This window comes from Lampris incognitus, chromosome 4 (assembly GCF_029633865.1).
Source record: "Lampris incognitus isolate fLamInc1 chromosome 4, fLamInc1.hap2, whole genome shotgun sequence".
Classification (NCBI taxonomy): Eukaryota; Metazoa; Chordata; class Actinopteri; order Lampriformes; family Lampridae; genus Lampris; species Lampris incognitus.
Window position 1 is genome coordinate 17,542,238 of NC_079214.1, and position 22,787 is coordinate 17,565,024.

Here is a 22,787-nt window from a genome sequence, read left to right on the forward strand (position 1 = left end):
CACACACACACACACACACACACATGCTCACACACACAGCCATGCAACGCACTCTCACACACAAGCACAGCCAGAGAAAAAAAGGGATTTGTATGATGAGGGAGGCGTGATTGCAAATATAAAAGGGAGACAAGAAAGGAGGAGAGAGAGACCAAAAGGGGGAGAAGGACAAAGGCACTGAGAGGGAGCGACAGTAAAGGGAGAGGGCTCGAGAATGAAGAGGGGGAGACAGAGATTGGCTGTCTTCATGTTATGATTTGTCAAGGTTGACGGGGATTAGGGGCCGCAAATGTGTATTCGCCTTTCCTTCGGTCAGTTGCCATGGAAACGCTCTCTCACCCGTACACATATACATCCAATGTATTGAAACACTTTGACGACGGTGAGCGTAGATTTGAAATGACCGCCGTGAGAGAGGAGGTTGGAAAACCAACGCTGCCTCGGACGCCTCTCGTAGGAACTTTCATGCGACGCACAATTTAAGATCCTTCGACTCACCTGATGCCGAGGTTCGGGTCAACCGAGGCTACAATCTGGCTGTCATGTCAAGACCCAGACACAACCTGTTATAAAGCACAAAAGGTCGCAGGAATAATTGTTTCCTTGATTTGTATGTTTAGAGAAAAGCATCGGCGAGCACAAGGTCACTGAGGTCAATCTGAGACAAATTGGTGCCAAAGTAGATTAGAGATGAAGGGGAGCACCTGGTGGCTGGGGCTGAAACTACATCCTAGTTTTAACTAACTTAAAGTAGTAGTACTTAAGAAGTTTTTTTTGTTTTTTTTTTTTTTTGTGTAGAATTTGGTGAAACTGTCATTACATGCTGTCCGCAGTTGCTAAAGCAAGCACGCTGAGGAAAAAATCCGGTCTCGGTGTCTGCCAGAGGGTCTGTCTTCAGCCGAATTCGGAAATCTCACCGCCCCAGAAGGAAATGGACCAGTCAGGACGGATCGGAGCAGGGAGGGGTTCTTACTGGTTTGCGCGCTTAGCTCGCTCGCATGCATCACGCACACGGCAGGGAGAACATTCAGAAGTGGTCAAAGAAAAACTGCTTTTTTGGTCAACAATATTGGTGTAAGTAAAGGATTCGCTAAGAGATTATATATTTTCACATGCACAGCTTATCAATTGCGACACATTTTACTGTCTTTATGGCGTTAATATGGATCGTGGACAGATGTCGTCACACAGGGTGCTAGTGCTGTGGAAATAGCAATCTTCATAAATGCTTCTAATTTATAATTGGCTGTTCAGTGCTAATTCTCGTTGCGAATAGAGTAGCTCATTGACCATCTGAAATGCTTGGTTTGTGAGGGTGCTCCTTTCAGCTTGTTCTTTATTCCCTTTTAGCTTCACCTTTCTGTGAGTGTATGCCCTTTTTCATGCCTGAGCATCTGCTCTGGTATGTGGACAAGGTGTTGACACGGTGTTGTCTCCAGTAACCACTCCACTCTTATTGATTGATACTGTCAGCCAGGTGACGGAGTGTAGTGTAAACTCACTTTTTATTTGAATTACATTTTTGTGCTATCCTCTCATTGGAATACAGGTTCTGGGTGTAGGGCCATCCCAACTGATCAATGCATTTTCATCCTATGACATCATACATATATCGATGCTTCTAACAGAGCGCCAATAAATACATGATTGGTAAGGTACCTCTCAGCATCGTGTATAGAGAGGCAGTGGGTATTCCATATACTCCAATGTGAAATGTTTGCCCTGATTTATTAATATTAATGACATACAGGTTAGGTAGGAAGTTTATAGTTAAGTTTAGGTTTAAGGTTGTAATAGAAATAAGCTTTATTTGTATAGCACCTTTCTTAAGAATGTTGCAAAGTGCTTCACAAAAAGATGAAATAATAAAACACCAATAAAACACAGAGATGAAAGCTTTTTATTAAAAAAAATAATGTTTTAAGGAGCAATTTAAAAGCAGTGATGGATTTAGCAAACTTAATCTCAACAGGTAAGTCATTCAAGAGGTTGGGGACCTAGACCGCAGAAGCACGATAGCCCTTCTTTAAGTCACCGATCGGGCTCTGGGACTGCTCAGTGGGCCACTATCAGCCACCTGGGCTCATATGGGGTTAGTAGACCCTTGATATGATCGGAGGCCTGGTCGTGCAAAGCCTTGAAAGTCGTCGATAAAATTTAGGTTAGGTAGTCGTCAACCCGCCGCACACGTAAGTCGTCGTTTAGCCGCCGGGTCTGGAGAGCACCTTGTGTGTCATCTATCAGCACGTTGTGAACAGCCTCAGTGCATCATGGGATTAGAATGCACTCAGTGGATATGTTGTTTTTGCAGAAGTGCCCATCTGTCTGTGCAGTTGCTTCCGTGTTATGCCGGGGGTAAATCACACACTAGAAGCAAGGTTAACCGTTAATGAGTGATGGCGAGCCGTTAGGAGCGAGACAGCCGGGCTAGCTGGGAGTTTTATGCCATATTAACCTCTTCCATCAGAGCCGCGGCTCTGATGTGTCACTCCTAAACCCTTAAGTGGCAAAAGCTGCGGCTGGAAACGTGTTGGATGTGGGGGAGCCTTGTGATGACTCTGACTGGGCTCTCTCCAAAGCCAAGGTGATTTGACATTCATTATGGAGATGGCTGGTGGATAAAATACGGAATTAACACAGATGACACACACAGTAACACACACGCACACATAACCCTCGTCCGTTTGTGTTATTGATGCTTTAGACCTCCTCAGCCCCTTTCTTTTCATGCATGTTAGCTTTGTGTCTGTACTCATATCAGCCTGTGTAAATATCACAAATGTTTATCTGGTTCCTGGTTGTCTCTGGAGCTACCTGGTGGCCCCCGCCATTTGTTAGCTTCATGTCAGCCTCAGACTACATCTGACTCCTTTTAAGGGAAGGGGTATGGCTGCCAGAGTACCCTCAGCTGACCTTGGTAGTTTTGAAGGACTAGCTTAATGGTTAACTTGCACAACCTGTGTGCTGTGTGAGTGTGTGTTTGTGTATGTGTGTGTGACCCATGTGTGTGTGACCCATTTTTGTGTGTAATTGTGCATTTGCATGTTGTGTGTTTTTTGGGCCATTATTCATCTATATATTTGTGCATTTATATGCATGTGTGTGTGTGTGTGTGTGTGTGTGTGTGTGTTTATGTGATTGTTCTCACAAGAGCATGTGGGTGGGTGTATGAGTGACTGTTTGTGTGCTGTATTTTTGTCCCATGTGGGATGCCTATACAGTGAGGTAGGATTGATTTTTTTTTTTTGCCTGCTGTTCCATGTGTGTGTGTGTGTGTACACATCCTTCAGTCAGATCAGTCGTACAATGTCTCTCTGTTTGTATTGAAAAACACAGCATGAGTTGTCGCTTTTCGTTCCCACGCACTCCGCCGCTGTAAGAACATTTTCAGACTGTTCGGGAAATACAGCGCGAGTCTTAAGTCAAGACAAATACCCATACGCTCTTCCTATTGGGCACAAAGGAATCCTATCGAGTCTAGTGTTTTTATTTCATGCAGTTTTCTGCTAAGACTTCATTCTCCACAGAGAGCCAAGAGTTTCAGATGAATTACTGTGACTGTGTTTTCCTTATTGGTCTCTGCCTTTATATTGCTCCTTTATAACTAAGTTATTCATAACTATGTCTATTACTACTGCGTAATGATGAGGCTAGCCATTCCAGCACCATAAAGAAGGACCGGTTTTCAGAACACAGTCAGTGACCTTCAGATTAGGCAGAGAGCATCAGATTGTATACCCACCATGGCCTTTTGATAAAAAAGAAAATATATATACGTATATAACTGTACAACTGTTCCTCTTTTTCGTATTACAGTCCAGTTTGACGGCGTAGAGAAGTCTCGAATGTCACCTACCAAAGAAGGGAAAGGTCGTCCACCTCAGCGTCATTCCAGTGGTTGTCTGGTGAACACCAAGATGACCTCCTTGGACCACTGTAGCTCCTCCTTCGGGGAGCGCATTGACCCCACCATGCCCCTGGAGAGCCAGTTGTGAGTCCCACTCCTATCATATATATGCACATACATTTTCATCAGTTTTGAATAATGTGGGCTGTCCGGGTGGTGTGGCGGTCTATTCCGTTGCCTACCGACACGGGGATCGCCGGTTCGAATCCCCATGTTACGTCTGGCTTGGTTGGGCGTCCCTACAGACACAATTGGCCATGTCTGCGGGTGGGAAGCCGGATGTGGGTATGTGTCCTGGTCGCTGCACTAGCGCCTCCTCTGGTCGGTCAGAGCGCCGGTTCTGGGGGATGGCCTGGTGGCCTGTCCAGGGGTTCTCCCCGCCTGCCGCCCAATGACTACTAGGATAGGCTCCAGCATCCCCACAACCCTGAGAGCAGGATAAGGGGTTCGGATAATGGATGGATGGATAAAGAAGGATTCTAAACTTAAAGACATTAGAAATCCACATTGTCCAAGCCCAGGTGCAACTTAGCATGAGGGGGGGTGTTCTTTATGTACCATGAACTAGATGGAGAAGCTACACGGATCAGAACATTTCTCATTTTGCTTCAGTATGGAAGCTGTCCTGTTTGTTTGTTGTGACTTGACCAGTTTTGATGCTGGGAGAACGATGCTGTTTCATGTCTATTCTTCTCCATATTGTCTCTTGCAATCATTCTCTACTCTCTTCCCCCTCCTCTCTTCTTTCGGGCCTTACTCTCTGTTCACCACAGCTGGTACCACGGAGCCATTAGCAGAACAGATGCAGAGTCCCTACTCAGGCTGTGTAAAGAGGCCAGCTACCTGGTGAGGAACAGTGAGACCAGCAAGAACGATTTCTCTCTCTCCCTCAAGTAAGAACACCACTCTACCATGCCCTTATGCCAGATGCACTCAAATACACGCACGCACACACACACACACACACACAATGCTTTGAATACTTTGCGTTGCTTGAGTCACGCTGCTTTGGTTTCAGATGCGCAGCATAACGCTCCACCGAGAGCATCCGAAAAGAAAATCAACAGAAACTCTTCAAGGTGTTCAGTTAGAGTGAAAATTCACTATCCCGTGTTTGATGAACCCCACTCATCTGGTAGTCAAAACAGTCTAAAACAATAACTGAGAATAATGACTTTCCCCCTGACTACACACAGAAGGATAGGCAGGCACACACACACACACACACGCTGCACAACACACATGTGGAACCCAATCATAGCAGATATAAAGCCAATGCTAAATGGTGGGGTACACCCCCTCTGTAGTGGGAAAGCTTCACCTCCTGTTTGTAGAGGTCTTTTACTACACTCTACATGCGCAATTGCTTGCTGACTCAGTCTTCCCAGTATGGTAATAGTCCTCACCTTTCAGACCCCTGTCTCCCTCCTACATCTTGCTCTCCCTCTGTCCTCTATTTCCCCCTGCTCACCCCTCTGCTCCAGCTGGCACCTTGATTTGCTGATGTGCCCAGAGCACAGTTAATGGTACCCTCCATCAGCAACCTCTCACCCCTGCTGTGGCCAGCTAAAAGTTCAAAGGACAAATCAGGATTAGTTTAGTCTAGCTTGACATTCGGTGGAGGTTACGGTTACAGAGAGGCACCCACTCACCCACGGTGCTGTCACATCCCATTGGCTTCACCGGAGTTTTTGGACTACACGGAGACACGGGCTGATTAATGTCAGAGGCACAACTTATTAATGTCAGTGCCACAGCTATACCTGACACATGATCAGCTCACCACAGGAACTGATTTACAATGACTCACATAAAGGCCACAGGAATCAACTGTGCTACAAATGCTTGAGTGAGGGATATGAAATCATCAACTATGAAATCACTGTGTCACTGATGACAAACGGCCTTTTCACACATACTTCCTTTGTTTTCAAGACACACAATCACACAACATAAACTAATAAAATGTTCTGTTACTTAATATGTTGAAGAGCTGGGATGTGGTAAGATAAAATTGCTCTACTTGTTATGGGTGAATCCTTTTGCTGGGAACATATAGTATGTTTTTGACAGGAAAAGGAAAGGCTGTCCATTGCCACCGCACTACTTTCCATGTCAGCTGATTGCTGGTGTAACTCCTTTTTATGTGCAGCTGTTGAACAGTATGTTTGACTGACTTTTTGTCGGTCTGCCCAGACTGATTGAAAGCCTGTCTCTGCAACTAATTGCCTGCCTGACCGCATGTCTAACTGACTGAATGGATGTCTGATTGTCTGACTGACTACTAATCCTGTGGGCTATCAAAAGGAACTCTGACAGGCTCTTCCTGGACTCCTAATTAGCCAGGTACAATCTTGCTGATGCAGATAGACAGGAAGGGTCTGGCAAAGTGGGCTGCTTTTCTTTACAACATGTGACAACACAGTCATGGAAGGCGGGAGAGGCTAGCAGGTAGACATTTAATAGAGGAGCATTCGGGAGCTGAGAAAAAAGACTAAATTATTTTATTGTTAGTCACAAGCAGCCCCACTGAGCGAATTAAGATGATTAGGTCCCTCTCAGTGGTTCCTTAAAGGGAAACAATCATGATTTTCAATGTTGTCTCAAAATATATATTGTAGGGACAACACTCCATCAGCAGCCATAATACTGAGAAGTCGGTGTGTCTTTGGACCGCCGCTGAAATTGTGCGGAAGTTTCTTTGTGTGCTCAATAATCCAGTTAAGAAAATCACAGAAAGTTGAATCAGTTCATCTCAACACAATGTTTATTGAGAGAACCGTTTTATCACTCATCTAAGCGACCTCTTCTGTCTCAACTGACTGCAGGTATCCCCACTCTTATATACAATAGAGTGGCATAATGACTGAAACCAACGATCGCTTTCAGATGCAAGTTGCCGTGACCATTAACTAGAGTTACAATGGCCATGTGTACTACTCGCAGAGGTTTGGGGAATTGCTGCAATCACAGCATTGTAAAATGATGACAGATGTACTCTTAGCCCCCCCCCCCGCCAGCTCAGGGATGGTCGTTCCCTCTTAACATAGATGGCCTCATTTGCCCCTTTTCCACTACATGGTACTGGCTCGACCCGACTCGCAGAGTGTTGTTTTCCATTACCGTAACAGTACCCCCGCAGTATAGCTGGTTTGCATTGATTTTGGTACTCGCTTCAGTTTTTTTAGAACCTCGACAAAGGTGGTACCAGAAAAGTGGTAACAGTGACCAAAATGCCGGTACTTTCCAGTAATGGAAAACGAAAAAGTCGAGTCGAGTTGAGCCGGTACCATGTAGCGGAAAAGGGGCATTTGACTCCCCGTTCAAACCAGCTTTCCTCCCTATCAAGGATGTGCTCATCCTCATCCTTGAAAGAGTGGCCACTGGTCTGTAGATGGGTGTAGACTGCGGCGTCCTGTCCTGACGCATTAGCTCTCCTGTGTTGTGCCATCCTCTTGGCCAGCGTCTGTTTGATTTCCCAGATGTACGAGTCATGGCAATCCTCCCGACACTTAACAGCGTGTACAATATTTAAGTGTCCCGGCAACAGTGCCAGGAGGATTGCCATGACCGAATGTCATGTAAAGATTGTGATTCATGGTTGTCCACCAATGACATCGCTGGCGAACACTTATCCACACAATCTCGGTGGCATTTCGAAGATACACAGAAGATTGCTGGGTATTATGGTTGCTTATAGAGTGTTATCACAGGTGAAAGTAAGACAGTACCATCTTGTACTCCCTTCAACTAAAAGATTCAAGGTAGCTACCAGCCAAAAATGACTGCATCCAACTTGTACATGCATACAACCTATAGGATACAACAGATACAGGTAATGCTGAAAACCACTGTCATCCTTTAAGAGAAGTCCGTGAGGAAGGGTGTTACTTACTCAATTTCCCTGCTCACATTTTCTCAGCTGTGTTTGGGATTCAAACTGCTGAGCCTATGGTAACAAGTCCCTCCTGACCTTGACGTTCACATAGGTAAATACTGGTGGCAAACAGTGGGTTGTCCTCTCTGACACGTCCTCCGTGTTGGATCGAGTGTCACACTGGAGATGGGCAGTTTATCCTTCATGCCTCAGCGGGAGCCCTCGCGAGGTGTGGCCCTGGCCTTTGAGCCAGGCAAGCTGCCCCTCCACTCTCTTCGGCTGCTTAACCCCCGCAGCTGTTCGCCCTTACAGCCCATTGGGTTACTTTGATGAGGTCAGAGGTCAATGCTATAGACAAAGGTTGAGCCTTGTGAATGCTAATGTAACTAACTATCGTAACGGCGGGAGTGAAGGACTCGTTTGCGTCAATCTAGCGTAAGCCGGAGAAAACAGTGAGTTGGAAAACTGTATGTTGTCGTCACTCTTCACCATTTACTTGGTAGGTGATTGTCGACTTGCTTGCTGTTTAGAGTGTCAACTGCAGCAATGATAGGGTGTTGTTAAACAGAGTAGTTTATAGGTTGTTTTTTTTCTCGGAGATCTTTCCTTATGTAGCTACACACATGAATGTGTGTGCTTGCGGTGTTCTGCCCCCTGTATATTTGCATGGTACACACTTGTGTCTGCGCTTGCCAATTTGTATGAGTGTTCATTGTTCAGGCCTTTCAGGAAGCAGGGGGAGGCTTTGTAGCTGAAGGGTTAGTCAGTTGGATCGAGCCAGTAAAACAATCAGCAGGTTGATTCATGGGAATGACAGTGGCACCCCTCTAAAGGCAAAGGTGACTCAGAGTTCAGCCTGATCATGTACAGTACGAGCTCGGCTCTCTTGTTTCCTGGAAACCTCAGCAGAGACGGGGCTGTGTAGATCTTTCGCGTCTGGGGTTGCTGAAAAATTTATAATGCCATGAGGTGGCACGTTTGTGTTTTGCATCAGTGATGCAGAAAGACTTGGATAAGTCCCCAGATTCAAGTGAGTGAGGGTGAGGTTTTTTTTTCTTTCTCGTTCACTTGCCCTTTCTCTTATCTATCGCTCTACCGTGCTCTCTCTCTCTCTCTCTCTCTCTCTCTCTCTCTCTCTCTCTCTCTCTCTCTCTCTCTCTCTCTCTCTCTCTCCTTCCCTTTTCTTCTGAGGGGAAAAAGCTTTTTAGGTGTATGAAACACAACACATTAACCCCCCCCTCCCCTTACAAGTCTCTCAGGACACAGTGTCATCCTATTCCTCAGCCCTCGAGATGGCTTCACACAGCGTGTTTCTACTTGCCGAGCACAAAAATATGTCATAGATGAGAGGAGAAATTGTTTCTTACAAACGTGTTTGATGCCACAGCGCACACACGGGGAAACTCAACATCCCTTTTTGAATGAACGCACAATGGGGGATTCAACTCGTTCTGTCCAGAGTCCCACGTTTGGCCAAAAAAACATGACTTTTAGTGTCATCTTTGATAAAAAAGAAAGATAGTTTTTCTCTATGTGGCACAGGTTACATCTTCAAATTACTGTTTAAACAAGGACAAACCATTTTTCCCCCCTACTGCATAGATTGCAATGACAACACCTGGTCTGTACCGCAAAGTAGAACGTCAGACTTTCTGTTGCCGTTACAAATGCAGCCTTAGGAAAAACAAGGAAGCCTCAAATGATAGTAAAAACATTCTTTTCACATGTGTAGTTCCTCAACTAGTTTCTTCCTGTTTTTCGGACTATTCCTTGCTCTTGCTCCCTTACCCTTTTACCCCTTTTCTCTTCCAGCCCTTATCGCCCCCCCCCCCCCCCCCATCAAATTTCCCTGTAAAAAGCATCCGTGTAGCATGTCGGTCTATTCCCTTGCCTATCAACACAGGGATCGCCGGTTTGAATCCCCGTGTTACCTCCGGCTTGGTCGGGCGTCCCTGCAGGCACAATTGGCCGTGTGTGCAGGTGGGAAGCCGGATGTGAGTATGTGTCCTGGTCGTTGCACTAGCGCCTCCTGTGGTCGGTAGGGGCACCTGTTGGTGGGGGAGGGGGAACTGGGGGGAAATAGCGTGATCCTCCCACGCGCTACGTCCCCCTGGTGAAACTCCTCGCTGTCAGGTGAAAAGAAGCGGCTGGCGGATCGGAGGAGGCATGTGGTAGTCTGCAAGAGATAGGCAGAGGGGGTGGAGCAGCGACCGGGATGGCTCGGAAGAGTGGGATAACTGGCCAGAGAAAATTGGGGAGAAAAAAAATGTACCTGTAAAAACCTGTTTGGGGGGGGGGGATTCCTACTTTTTTAATAGCTGGTTCTAAAATGTAAACTTCCAGTACTGCTTCTCACTTGTCTACCCCCCCCATCTCCAAACAACAAAGCAATTTCTGCATGATTTGGTTGACCTGTTGTCCTTGCTATCAACAGATTTTGACGGGTGAGTCAACATTCATGTTGATGACCCAAGACCCAAGTGAGTCAGGGACATTTATTTGCCTGCTAGACTCTTGTGACCTCACCTAGCATGTTTCTGAACCCACCCACAAACAAGGCCATCCTCCTGACCCTGACCTGATTATCTCCAAAAGCCTTACCACTACCGTCACGTCTGTCCTTGATGCTGCAGTTTCTATTCAGTTTTTTGTGGGTTTTTTTTTTAATGCAACTTTGATCCCAGAGCAGGTGAATACAGTCAAAACTTACCTAACATGACCCACAATGCATTGCCAGCCAACACTTTTATCAGCCCTTATGAAAAGTTACCTCTGCTTTCACCGCCGTCATGAGATGACTTTGCAGATAGGTTAAACTACAGGTGAAAGGAAACTTGATGTTGTCAAAATTACATTTTGAATTATATCTGACAAACAGAAAATGCCCCTGGAGAAATGGGGGAGCTAGAGGGGGATTAAGAGCGAAGTGACTGAGGGCGGAACGCAGTTGGCACAAATATAAGCTTCAGATCCACTCTTGACATTGATGAAGACAAACTGCACAGATAAAATGGGGCGATAAATCTCACCGAGCATGCGGGCATTTCTAGGATCATTGATGATAACAAAAGCATGGCGCAAACTCTTTCCCCCATAACTGATAAGCTTTTAAATCCTTCGTCATTGGTTCCTGCTGAGTTTTAACCTCTAACACCACTAAATTTGAAGAATATGCTGCACTTTTCCAAGAAAAATGCGTATTACATACATTACTTTGTGTTAGGCACAGTATTGTTGTTTCTCATTAGTCTGCTAAGAAATTCGAGCCCCCTCACCACATGGTGTACTCCTGAGGGTGGTACGACAAATTTGTGTTGGTGTGATGTAGCTGCACAACAGGTTAACCCCCCTGCCTGTCTCCTTGACCCCCTCCCCACTACCTTCCTTAAACCCGTCTTCCATATAGTCCATCTGATGACGTCTCGGAAATTACGAATATGTCCTCGCCTTCTGGTGTTTTTTTTTTTAATGTTTAATTTTTGGATTTTTCCACATTTTTCTCCCGGCCAATTACCCCACTCTTCCAAGTCATCCCGGTTGCTGCTCCACCCCCTCTGCCGAGCCAGGGGAGGGCTGCAGACTACCACATGTCTCCTCCGATACATGTGGAGTCACCAGCTGCGTCTTTTCACCTGAGAGTGAGGAGTTTCACCAGGGGGATGTAGCGTGAGGGAGGATCACACTATTCCCCTCAGTTCCCCCTCCACCCTGAACAGATGCCCCGACCGACCAGAGGAGGCGCTAGTACAGCAACCAGGACACATACCCACATCCGGCTTCCGACCTGCAGACACGACCAATCGTGTCTGTAGGGACGCTCGACCAAGCCGGAGGTAACACTGGGATTCGAACCGGCGATCCCCATGTTGGTAGGCAACGGAATAGACCGCCACTCTATCCGGACGCCCCCTATCTGTGTGTTTGATTACCAAATATTTGCTTAAGAAGAAAGTTTTTTCACTCTTTGTAGACCTATCTCAAGTCTTTCCTGGTTCGGTAAGCTCTCTGAGCAAATTGTAAAGAAGCATTTGCATCAATATATAACTTCCAAGCCCCTTTCAAAGTAAATTGAAAACCTTTTTATATAGAAGTGCTGTAGGAACGTTTTTCTTTTATTTGGTCCTGTATATCTGTTTGAGCGTTATACTTGCTTCTGCTTGGTTTCTTTTTTTCATTTTATTTTGTAGAAGGACATTGAAATGCCTTTGGTATGAAATGGGCTTTATAAAGAAAATTGAATGTGAAGTTGAATTGACCTGAAAGACAGATTTGTGTATAAAACATCATAACCTGCTTCACAAAAGCACTGCTTTTTTTTTTCTTCATGTATTAAAACCGTGCCGTTGCCTTTTAAAAACGGTAGGGCTCATCGTGCAGACACAGTCGGGATGTTTCCTTGAACAAATCAAGGGGGAATAATGGGCATCCAGGATATCTAATGCCAAATGATGCTCAAAAAGGTCATGCTTTCTGCTCAAGATTGCTATCTTTCCCCGGGTGTATTTGCCGCCTCTAATGCCATGGATTTAGAGCTTTGAGAGCATTATTCATGTGCCAGCCCAATATTTTGAAGGTAAAGATAAGATGTGATTAGTGTCAGCCTATTCCTGCACTGTCGACAATAAAGGTTAAAGTTGAAGTCACAGACCACAAAATATAGGCCACCAGACCCTACCCAGTGAAATTAATCCTGATTAAACAATAAAAGCCCACAAACACAGAGAGATGATAAGAACCCAGAAGGCCTGTCTCATCATAAATAGACCTGTGTTCATATTATCGGCAGCTTTTTCCTATTGCTCTGTTGTCTTGATTTCTGTCTCCACAGAACAGAAATGATAAGTGGCACTGAATGCCAAATGGGAAATCAGCTCGGGATCTAAAAATGCTGCTATTGATGTGTTTCCATTTTAAAGCGTGGCTCTGTCTAACCTAAGGCCTGACTCCAAGCATATCGTATTTCCCGGACTATAAATCGCTGTTTGTTTACTCGTCTGGCTGGTCCTGCGACTTATACTCCAAAGCGACTTTATACAATACTAGAAGAACCCCGCTACAATGTAGCGGTTTGGTTATCCACCCGTCTAAATCTCCCTCCTCTTCATCCTGCCAGCTAACCGCCTTCCCCCTGCCCCTAAACCCCCCCCCCACTCCAACTCCTCAGAATCATCTGAAATGCCGAGAAAAGTGGTTTTTAGCCATTTTTAGAAATGCATATTTTGCAGAATTATGCATAATTATGCATAATTATTTTAATTTTCTGCTATTTTTCTGGTCCTCTCTGGAACAATACCTACCACCTCCAAAAAAAATTAGGATCATAAGTGCATTTTTGCAAAAATGCATTTATTTTGCATAATGCCAAAACATTTAAGTCCCAGAAAAAATGTTTTATATAGGTGAAAAAAATCAAAGATGCTCAGAATCATCTGAAATGCCGAGAAAAGTGGTTTTTAGCCATTTTTAGAAAAATGCATATTTTGCACATTTATGCATAATTTTAATTTTTTGAGATTTTTCCCGTACTCTCTGGAACAATACCTACCACCTCCAAAAAGAATTAGGATCATAAGTGCTTTAGTTTTCAGTCCCGCTATCTACACTAACACACACACACACATGCACACTAATGCCACACACACACACACATTACGAAAATATGGGAGTTGATAATTTTGTCGGACGAATACGCTACATTTCAACTAAGGCCACTAGATGGCACTGTTTAATCTTGTGACTCAATTGAAAATGCTGTACCGCCATATAAATGCGACTTATACACCGAAGCAACTTATATTATGGGGGTTTTTTTTCCTTGTAACAACACGTTTTTTTGCTGAATGTGACTTGTACTCCGGCACGACTTATAGTCCAAGAAATACTGTACTCAATGAGAATTCATCAAATACAATTTAGGGGAAGATTTAAAACATAAGCTTTTCTGTCACTACTTGCAAAATTGTTGAGTTGTAGAGTGCAGTGGCTAGGAAAATGAGTTCCACTCTCCATAAACCGACACACAAACATACACACACATTTCTTGCATTAAAAACATAGTTATTGCATCTCTGTGAGTGGAACCTTCTCCGTCAGCTTTCCAACTATTTAGGATTTTACGTCTCATGGTTTCTGCAATATCAGCCTAGCTCTCTTGGTGTTTGTTTATATCTGTATTATTGCCCTTTTTCTGTCAGGCGTAGTGCTTTGTCACAAACAGCTGGTTAAAAATGCTTTATCAAAGTGCTTTTGTCCTACTTGAGCTCTCACATATACACATTTAACTTTATATATTCTTTCAGTAAAAATATTTGTAATTATATGTCAAGACATTAAGCTATGCTTCTATTTATTGTTAATGTGACTCGTTTCACTGGTCATTTTTTTAATTACCATGCTGCACTATCTTGACACTAATGAACCGAAGAAGAATTTGCCTCATAATCTGCATGTCTCCATTTATTTGATGGATGCCGCTCAATTAAACCATTAAATCTTTTCCCCCTGTCTCCTTGTGAGTATTGTGTCTGTGTCTATTGCTCTCAATGCCCCAGAACAAAACCGAAACAAGATGTGCCAGGCACAATAAAACCCACCCCATGAACTCTGACAACTACCAATCTTTCAACCAACACATTTTTCACAACAGCAATGGATTGAAATATATCTAAGAAACAGAAAGTCAGCTATTTTAATGTCAGTATTAAGTAATTAGAGCCATTTTTGACAAAACAGTTTTGACCTCTTTTAGGACTTTGACCATGACCAGACCATCTTGGGGCAATTGCCAGCCTTTCCTGAAAATTGTATTTGCACTGTATTTCCCTTAAGGTGTTAAAAAGTTAAAAAAACAAATGGCAACAAAATCCCCCTTGGGGTGGGTTAATTAAGAGATAAGCTTCTCATTTAAGATGCCCTAAGCTCTGTTCTTGTGCACTTTTATCACTTTTTACACATCAAGCGGATGCACTTATCTATATAACGAGTGAATAGGCATGAATTGCGTGTCTTGCTCAAGGGCATCTTGACAGGACACATGGATGTTGCTGGGTTTTAACCTGAAACCAGCTGCAGGGGTAGTCCGCTTCATACCTCCGCTAGAGTACATGTATCGCTATAATGGCCTCCAAATATTCCGTTTTTAAAGGTGGACTCTACAATCGTGTGAAACAGCGGCCTCTAGGGTATTTCATGATCATTGCAAAAACATCTTTCATTTTTGGGGTGGAACCACTGGGTGGCGCTCTCCCTCATCACAGAGCTGCCTCCCCTCAACATCAGTCCCACAGCACCTCCCCCTCCCACACCTCCAAACCAACAACTTCCAGAGCTAGAGATCGCAAGATATTACAAATGCTACAAAAGCAGCCTTGCTTATGAATCCTCTCCTGGTTTGAATGTATTTCCACTTCAGGGAAGCGTGTCCGTATGTATGTATATGTTCGTGATAGCAGTCACAAGCTTGTATGTTTCCCAGTTGAGGACGCTTTCCTCTGTCTGCCATTTGTGAAAAGTGGCATCTCACACTCACAGCCTCTCCCCTATTCCCACTCGACACACACACACACACACACACACACACACACACACTCATCAGACCAAAACAAAGAAGATGTAAGCAAAGTGGAATAACCAAGTGGGGCTCGTTTGCCTGGTGTCTGCTTATAGAGTCTACCTTTAAGATGTTTCTTATCAGTTTAGGGGATGCCTGCTTCATAAGATGAAACCCTTTATGTACCGTGTGTGAAGGTGCAATCACGTGGGACACAATTTGTGATCTGGGTTCGACCACATGACAGTTTTGACTGCAGCACGTGACTTGTGAATGTAGAGCACCAAACCGCCACAAAACACATTAGTTATTTCTTATCAAAACGGGGAGAAAAAAAACAAGTTCATGTTAGAATGACATTCCCGGATACTACTTTTACTCAAAGGATTTATGATTTTATATGAATTTTAGTGATATATCCAATAGACACTCGCCTTGAACGTGCACAGTAGTCATGGGGATCAGTTTCCTCCGCATCTCTGGCATGCTGCAGATAACGGTGACTGGTGCCACACTGGGAGTGCGGCTCTGATGCTAACCCGGTGTGTTGTGTTCAACTGTGTGTGACCAACAGAGCTTTCCCCTCCTCTCCCTTTCACTGTCACTTCATTGATATCCTCCTTATTGCCAGGTTTGTCCATTGTAGTAGCATAGCTCTCTGTGCAGATGCATCATAACCAAGACAAACGGCTGTTTAAAAGGATCTTCTTAAATATAGTGAGTTGGGATGAGAGGGTGTCTGTTGTGTTGATGTTATAATCCCAAACAGTGGAAACCTACTGCATGTTGTCAAAGTTTTAGCAGTTATCATTTATTATTTATGATTTGCAATGATGAAATTTCAGAACATCTTTGAAGACTATCACAGAATATTGCAACTTCTAGCTGTTGAACGAGTTATCAAACCTGCACACATTTACAGAAAAAGTAGTGAAAACATGAAGTTGCATCATAAACGGAGGTTGCTGCTAAGCTTCATGTTGTATCATTTTTATATTTACCCCTTGCTAAATCCTTTTGCCTGATACATCACTGAGCAATTTCAAAACCCCTTTTCTACTCTGAAAGAGATGGAGGGGGATTACCATTGGCTCTTTGACAAAGTTGTAATCTTGAGCAAACTTGAGCGCGGTGGCTCAGTGGTTAGCACTATCGCCTCACAGCAAGGAGGTCCTGGGTTCGGCCCCTGTGGTTGTCCAACTTTGGGGGTCATCCCAGGTCGTCCTCTGTGTGGAGTTTGCATGTTCTCCCCCGTGTCTTGCGGTGGGTTTTCTCCGGGTTCTCCGGTTTCCTCCCACCATCAAAAAGACATGCATGTTAGGGTTAATACTCCTGTCTGTGTCCCTGACTGAGGCATGGCAAGATGAACTGGAGTTGGTCCCTCCCCGGGTGCTGCACAGCAGCTGCCCACTGCTCCTAGCTACACAGCTAGGATGGGTTAAATGCAGAGAAAGAATTGCCCCATTAGGATTAATAAAAAACCATACTGTAGAACTGTAGAGGTCAAAACGTGATAGGAGGCTCTTGATGTACTGTAATATTACCTTTATTTGTTGTGAACCATTGGGTTTGTCACCTTTCTTACAGTTCTGAAAAATGCACCCTTTGATGTTGACCCTTTCTAATAGAGCTAATGTGGTGTTTTCTTTCCCATTTTCTGTCTCTCCATCTTCTACCTACCACTCTCCCATTTGCTCCACCTCCTTTATCCCACTCTCTCTCCTCTGCCATCTTCCTCTCCGCAGGAGTAGCCAGGGTTTCATGCACATGAAGCTGTCAAGGACAAAGGAGAGCAAGTACGTTCTGGGCCAAAACAGTTGTCCCTTTGACAGCGTGCCTGAGATCATCCATTTCTACTCCAGCCGCAAGCTGCCCATCAAGGGTGCCGAACACATGTCCTTGCTGTACCCTGTGGCCATCAGGACACTATAGTGCCATGGGCCACCCTCAGGTTTCAAACCTGCGTGGCCCCTACTACACTCACAGGGCCCCTGGGGCTCTACTTGGGTCAATAAAAATGGGGCAGGCTGGACAGGGCTGGACAAAAGCTCTGTGGGATAATGGGAAGATGAACAGTAGCATCGCAACCTGCTGAATCTCAATCACCTCAATGGCCCCTAGATCCCAGACCTGCTTCGGTGTCTGCTACACACTATCTCATAATTATAAATTCACTGTCACAGAACTTTATTTTAATATTTTTTTTAATTTATAACAGGCAGACATCCACTTTACAACATCACGGACTGACATGTCTGAACATCATTTCACTGACTCCTCGACTGGTTTCCCCTAGCGCTATATACACTATGCACAGAAAGAAGTACAATATTTTACCCTTTTTGTCACTGGTATGTACCTTTTTTTCATAAGATGTTGTACTTTTCTGGGCGTGTATAGGATCATTGTAGTGCTTGTTTAGTCTCTTCGTTCAGTTAGGCTCTGCTGATGCTGTAAACACAATTGTTGATCAAGAGAGCCTGTGTGGGAAGGTACATTTATGAGGCGAGTTTAGGTATATCGTCCACATGGGCCCCATACGGTGGCCAGGATATTGAATAGAGCTGCAGCGCGTAAACAGCGTGTCCCCCAGCAGCGTAGGAACAACCGGCCCGAGAGCCGGGCTAACCGATGTCTCTATGATGTCGGTGTGCGCGCTGTCGGTTATCCATCACTGAGTGGGTGCATCACTCCAATGACGGTGTAAGTACCGCGTCAGTAAGACATGCGGCTGAGCATGATGGATGGGTCAGCCCTACTGACACAGTACAATTGGCCAAGGCCAGGGACCAGAGCCTGTCCAAATGGATGAAATTACCCTCACTATCCTCCCGCTTAGAATGGTTTTGCATCAGGAGAATGAAATATGCCTGCATTGTCTACCTCAGAAAATCAATTTCATTCGCCCATCTGCAGATCAATAGGTACAATGGGATTGCAGATATCGATCTGCCCCCAACTCCATTTCCAATCCCCTTAAAATTACATCATTGGTTTTGAGGATTTTTTTTTCTTTAGCATAAACAGTCCAAGAAATATTGTTTGTTATTTTTTCCCCCAAAAGATAAAAAAGGTTCAGCATTTTGTATGTACAGTCAAGACACTAATATGATATTGTGTGATGTCAGTAACAGATGTTTGGTTAACGCCTTATAATGCATGGGTCAAATCAGTCCGCTAGATCCTCTGATTTCCAGCTCTGCTTTTTGACAATTGTTCTGTGGCTGTAATTTATTCTGGGGGTAATTATTACTGATGTGTTACTCCTTTGTGATGGCCATTTTTTGTTTGGCCCCGGCCCTCATTGTTATGTGCCGACGTGATCGTGTTTTTTCCGGGGCGTATCCAGCCTCTTCTACTGTGGTGCTTTGCGTTTTTTGTTGTTTCGAGTTCTGCTTAACGTGTGTTCGCCTCTGTGGCCTGACTCTTGAGGCACGAGTTGTGGTGTCTCCTGACCAACGGGATTGTTGAGCCTCGCGCGTGAGAGACTGTTGCAGAAGCCCCCCCCCCCCCGGACCCGTCACGGCATGCCCTGTTTCATCGAGATGAACACTGACCTTCGGTCTGTCACGCTTTCACTCAGCATCGAGAACTCTTTATCGCCTACCCTTCCCTATCAGGTGTGCGTACATTTGTGCCCACCCGTTTGAGTGTGTGTGTGTGCGTGTGCGTGTGCGTGTGCGCACAATGCGTTCTGAAACGGCGAGACGAGCTGTCAGCCCCGTGGCTCGTTTGCTACCGTTTTCATTTGTTTTGACTCGTTAACCAGATGTGACTGTGATAAGTAATAGGAAAAACATGGCCGACTCCGAGGCATCTTTCCCAGAGTCCACCGCGGTCTTGAGCGAAGGCGTGTGAATCCGGAGGCCGGACCCCCGCCGCTTGCAAGCCACGGCGGCGAGGGGGTTGATTTACCCCGGCGGGGTAATGTAAACACGGGCCGACGGCGTCCGCCCCTGCAAGGTAGCGAGTCAGATCAGGCGTGTTTAACGCCCGTAGGCTCAAATTGCCTCAGAGCGGAAACTACCACCGGCTCCGTGACTCACACGAGTCAAACGCACCACTGGCTGATGAGCAAATCCATGCGAAAAGGGGGCAGTTCGGGGGAGCCGGACCTGGGCTTGGAGTGTCTGCAGCATGCACCGTGAGAAAAGAAACTACAAAGAGCGATGAAGAACCGGATTTGTGTAACGTGAACGCTCGTCTCTATGGCGCATCTCTGCCGTGTGATGCGCCACCCCGTAGCCGTGGAAGAACTCGCTGGTTGGACGGCGTGCGCCCACTAAATGTGTATGACAGATGTGATGGTACCAAGTGTTCGCCTGGATGAAACCTGATCCAGAGCATCGCCTGAGTTTAAAGGTTCTTTGCAGAAAATGGGTTGTTAGGGAGAGAAGAGAAAAAAAGTTTATTTTGTTGGCAAAGTAAGTGAGGAGACAGGAAGGGCGTTTTACGCAGTGCTCTCATCAGGGCATCGGTGGGTATGTGGCTGGCTGTTGAAGCGACGGGGTGGCCCCCCTACTATGGCTTTATAAAGTAACGACGAGTCGCCGAAGTGGACCTATATGTAATTTCCTTGAGAGAAATTATTCTAAAATGTTTTGCAAAAGTAAATAAATTAAACATGATGTGTGTAACGTGCCGTATGTCTTGAATCCTCCCGTTGTAGTGGTCACGTATGTGACATTATAGAGGAGGCTGCTTATTCAGTTACTGCTGCTGATGAGTGTTACTTTACCACGGGAGAGAACCCATGTACAATGGCCACACGGCGTAGAGAGAGAGGCCTTAGCTTTGGTGGGAGAGATGGAGAACCCGGGAGAGCGGAGGAAGGGAGGGTGGGTCGGTTCTCACGAAGAGGGGGGGGGGCTTTGTCGCAGTCAGTAGACCCACTCTAGACATGTGTGTGACTCTGTTGCGAGAACCTGGAAGAGCCCCTCTCCTCCCACAGAGAACTGTCTTAAAGTGTGTGAGTGTGTGTGTGTGTGTGTGTGTGTGTGTGTGTGTGTGTGTGTGTGTGTGTGTGTGTGTGTGTGTGTGTGTAAACCAAGCCATCAGCCATTGACTTGCCCTGTGTGTGTCTTGCCACTGATGCTGGGAAAGTGGTGTGTATGAGTTACCTTAGTGTACATTTTATTGTCACGTATGTATGCACTACTATAACATATCTCTGTATAGTCCCTCATGGCCAAATGTATATACTGAATGTATTGTACGGGGACATAGAGGCATCAAGGTTCAAACTAAATAAAGTCAGGTTTAAGAGTCCAAGTCCTGTGTAGTCTGTTTTTGTTGAAAAAAAAAATATCCATCCATCCATTATCATTTATCCAAACCGCTTAACCTGCTTTCAGGGTCGTGGGGGTGCTGGACATATCCCAGCAGTCATTGGGCGGCAGGCAGGGAGACACCCTGGACAAGCAGCCAGGCCATCACACAGGGCCCACACACACACACACACACACACATTCATACCTAGGGAAAATTCAATACGGCCGATTCACCTGACCTACATGTCTTTGGACTGGGAGGAAACCGGGGCACCCGGAGGAAACCCACGCAAACACAGGGAGAAAATGCAAACTCCTCACAGAGGACGACCCGGGACGACCCCCCCCCCCCAAAGTTGGACTGCCCCGGGGCTCAAACACAGAACCTTATCTATCTCTCTCTCTCTCTCTCTCTATATATATATATATATATAGCATTTTTTGTTTTTTCAGAATCCGTCATTGGTGTTGATAAAAGTGCTCAACAAATGAGGAGCGGAATATTATATTATTATATATATATATATTATATAATATGTTTTATATATATATACACACACACACACACATACCACAACAAAAGGAAAAAGCAGACCCATGTGTATTTGAAAGGAAAACATCAAGCACACTTTCACTGCCACCAGCCGTTACCATGGCGACGTCCTTCAGTAAATAGTGGAGAGAGTGAGCATTGTTTTAGTCAAGGACATGCTGGAGCTGTAATGAAGGACATAGTGCGGCACTTGTTTCTCTCCACTGAGCCACTTTTCTGCCACATGTTTATCGTGTGTTTTCTTTCAACGTGTCGTCTAACGATGTGGGTTTCAGATGAGCCGGGACTCGGTGCTCCTGGGTTTCCTGGCTGCCTGACCACAGGCATTGCAAATCTAGTCCTTTTAATTCCAAGATATAGGGGGGGGGGGAGTACATTAAAAACTCTGCCCTGATTGTTTTAAAGGCATTTGCCACGAAATTGCGAGGTTTATAAGCATCTGGGGCTTTGTTTTTCCTACTGTTGAACCGACGATATGCAGCATGTGGGGCTGAGTATTTAACTGTCTTGCTGGCTACGGCGAGGCAAATAAAGACTTCTGACTTGTCCGTCTCTCTCTGCGTGATGAAACTTGTTTCTTTGCAGCCTCTTAATTTACTTAAAATATAAAAAATATATTGGTGGTAGCTCTTCCATGGTTTCGCGTTAGTCAGCTGGGTAACTTCTAACAAAATACTCATTATATATAAGGTATAAAGTCACTGCCACTTTATTCTTGTCATTGTTCAGGTTACAATGAAATGTGTTCTCTGCATTTAACCCGTCCTATTGTACAGGAGCAGTGGGTAGCTGCAGCGCCCGGGGACCAACTCCAGTTCTTCTTTCCACTGCCTTGCTCAGGGGCACAGACAGGAGTATTAACCCTAACATGCATGTCTTTCTGCTGGTGGGAGGAAACCGGAGCACCCGGAGGAAACCCACGCAGACATGGGGAGAACATGCAAACTCCACACAGAAAGGACCCAGGATGGCCTGGGGTTCGAACCCAGGACCGTCTTATTGTGAGGCAACAGTACTAACCACTGGGCCACCATGGCCGCCGCTTTAAGGCGGCATGGTGGACTAGTTTACTTTTTTCATATTTTCCTTGACATGTAGATTGAAAGTGTAACATATAATGTACAGCACAGTTAGACTACTCAGTGGCAGTAACCAGACTGTAAGGTCCCTGTCCAGAAATATAGTGTTATGCCCAGGTTCACTGGCATTTAGGTGGTCATAGATATGCCTGGCGACTATGCCCATCCTTGCCTTAAAGTGATTTGCAAAATGTCAAATATTTAGATGACGCATAACCGGTTAAACAATGCCAGAACTGGGCCGCTCTTCTTCTGGCGTCATTTAAAGTCCTTGTCAATGCATCCTGCACAGGAGATGTTAGAGAGACGTTGGAAAATAGGGGAGTTGTGGACGTTAAGTTTGAAATGGAACCAGCAGCATTGCTGTTAGAGCTGGGACAGGCAAATAGAGGGACGTTACTTCAGTGGAGACCAGGCATTTGTGCACAACCTTTTGAATATATGGAGCCTTTTACAATCTGAAGAAAACTGGATATTTAATCAGGTCCAGAAACTTCACTTCATGAGCTGAAGCTAGGCTAAATAAAGAGATAATAAAACCACCCGGTAGTG

At 45.2% G+C, this 22,787-nt stretch overlaps 1 protein-coding gene across 2 annotated transcripts in view; it reads left to right on the forward strand.

The window, feature by feature from the left end:
• Positions 1 to 20,597, forward strand: part of LOC130111413 (SH2 domain-containing adapter protein F-like) — a 144,429-nt gene extending 123,832 nt beyond the window's left edge. For both annotated transcript variants that reach the window (XM_056278595.1, XM_056278596.1), the window contains 3 exons: positions 3,817 to 3,991; positions 4,681 to 4,800; positions 17,079 to 20,597. In XM_056278595.1, coding sequence (XP_056134570.1) covers positions 3,817 to 3,991; positions 4,681 to 4,800; positions 17,079 to 17,265 — 482 coding nt within the window. In that variant the 3' untranslated portion in view covers positions 17,266 to 20,597. The remainder of the gene's footprint in view (positions 1 to 3,816; positions 3,992 to 4,680; positions 4,801 to 17,078) is intronic.
• The last annotated feature ends 2,190 nt before the right edge of the window (positions 20,598 to 22,787 follow it).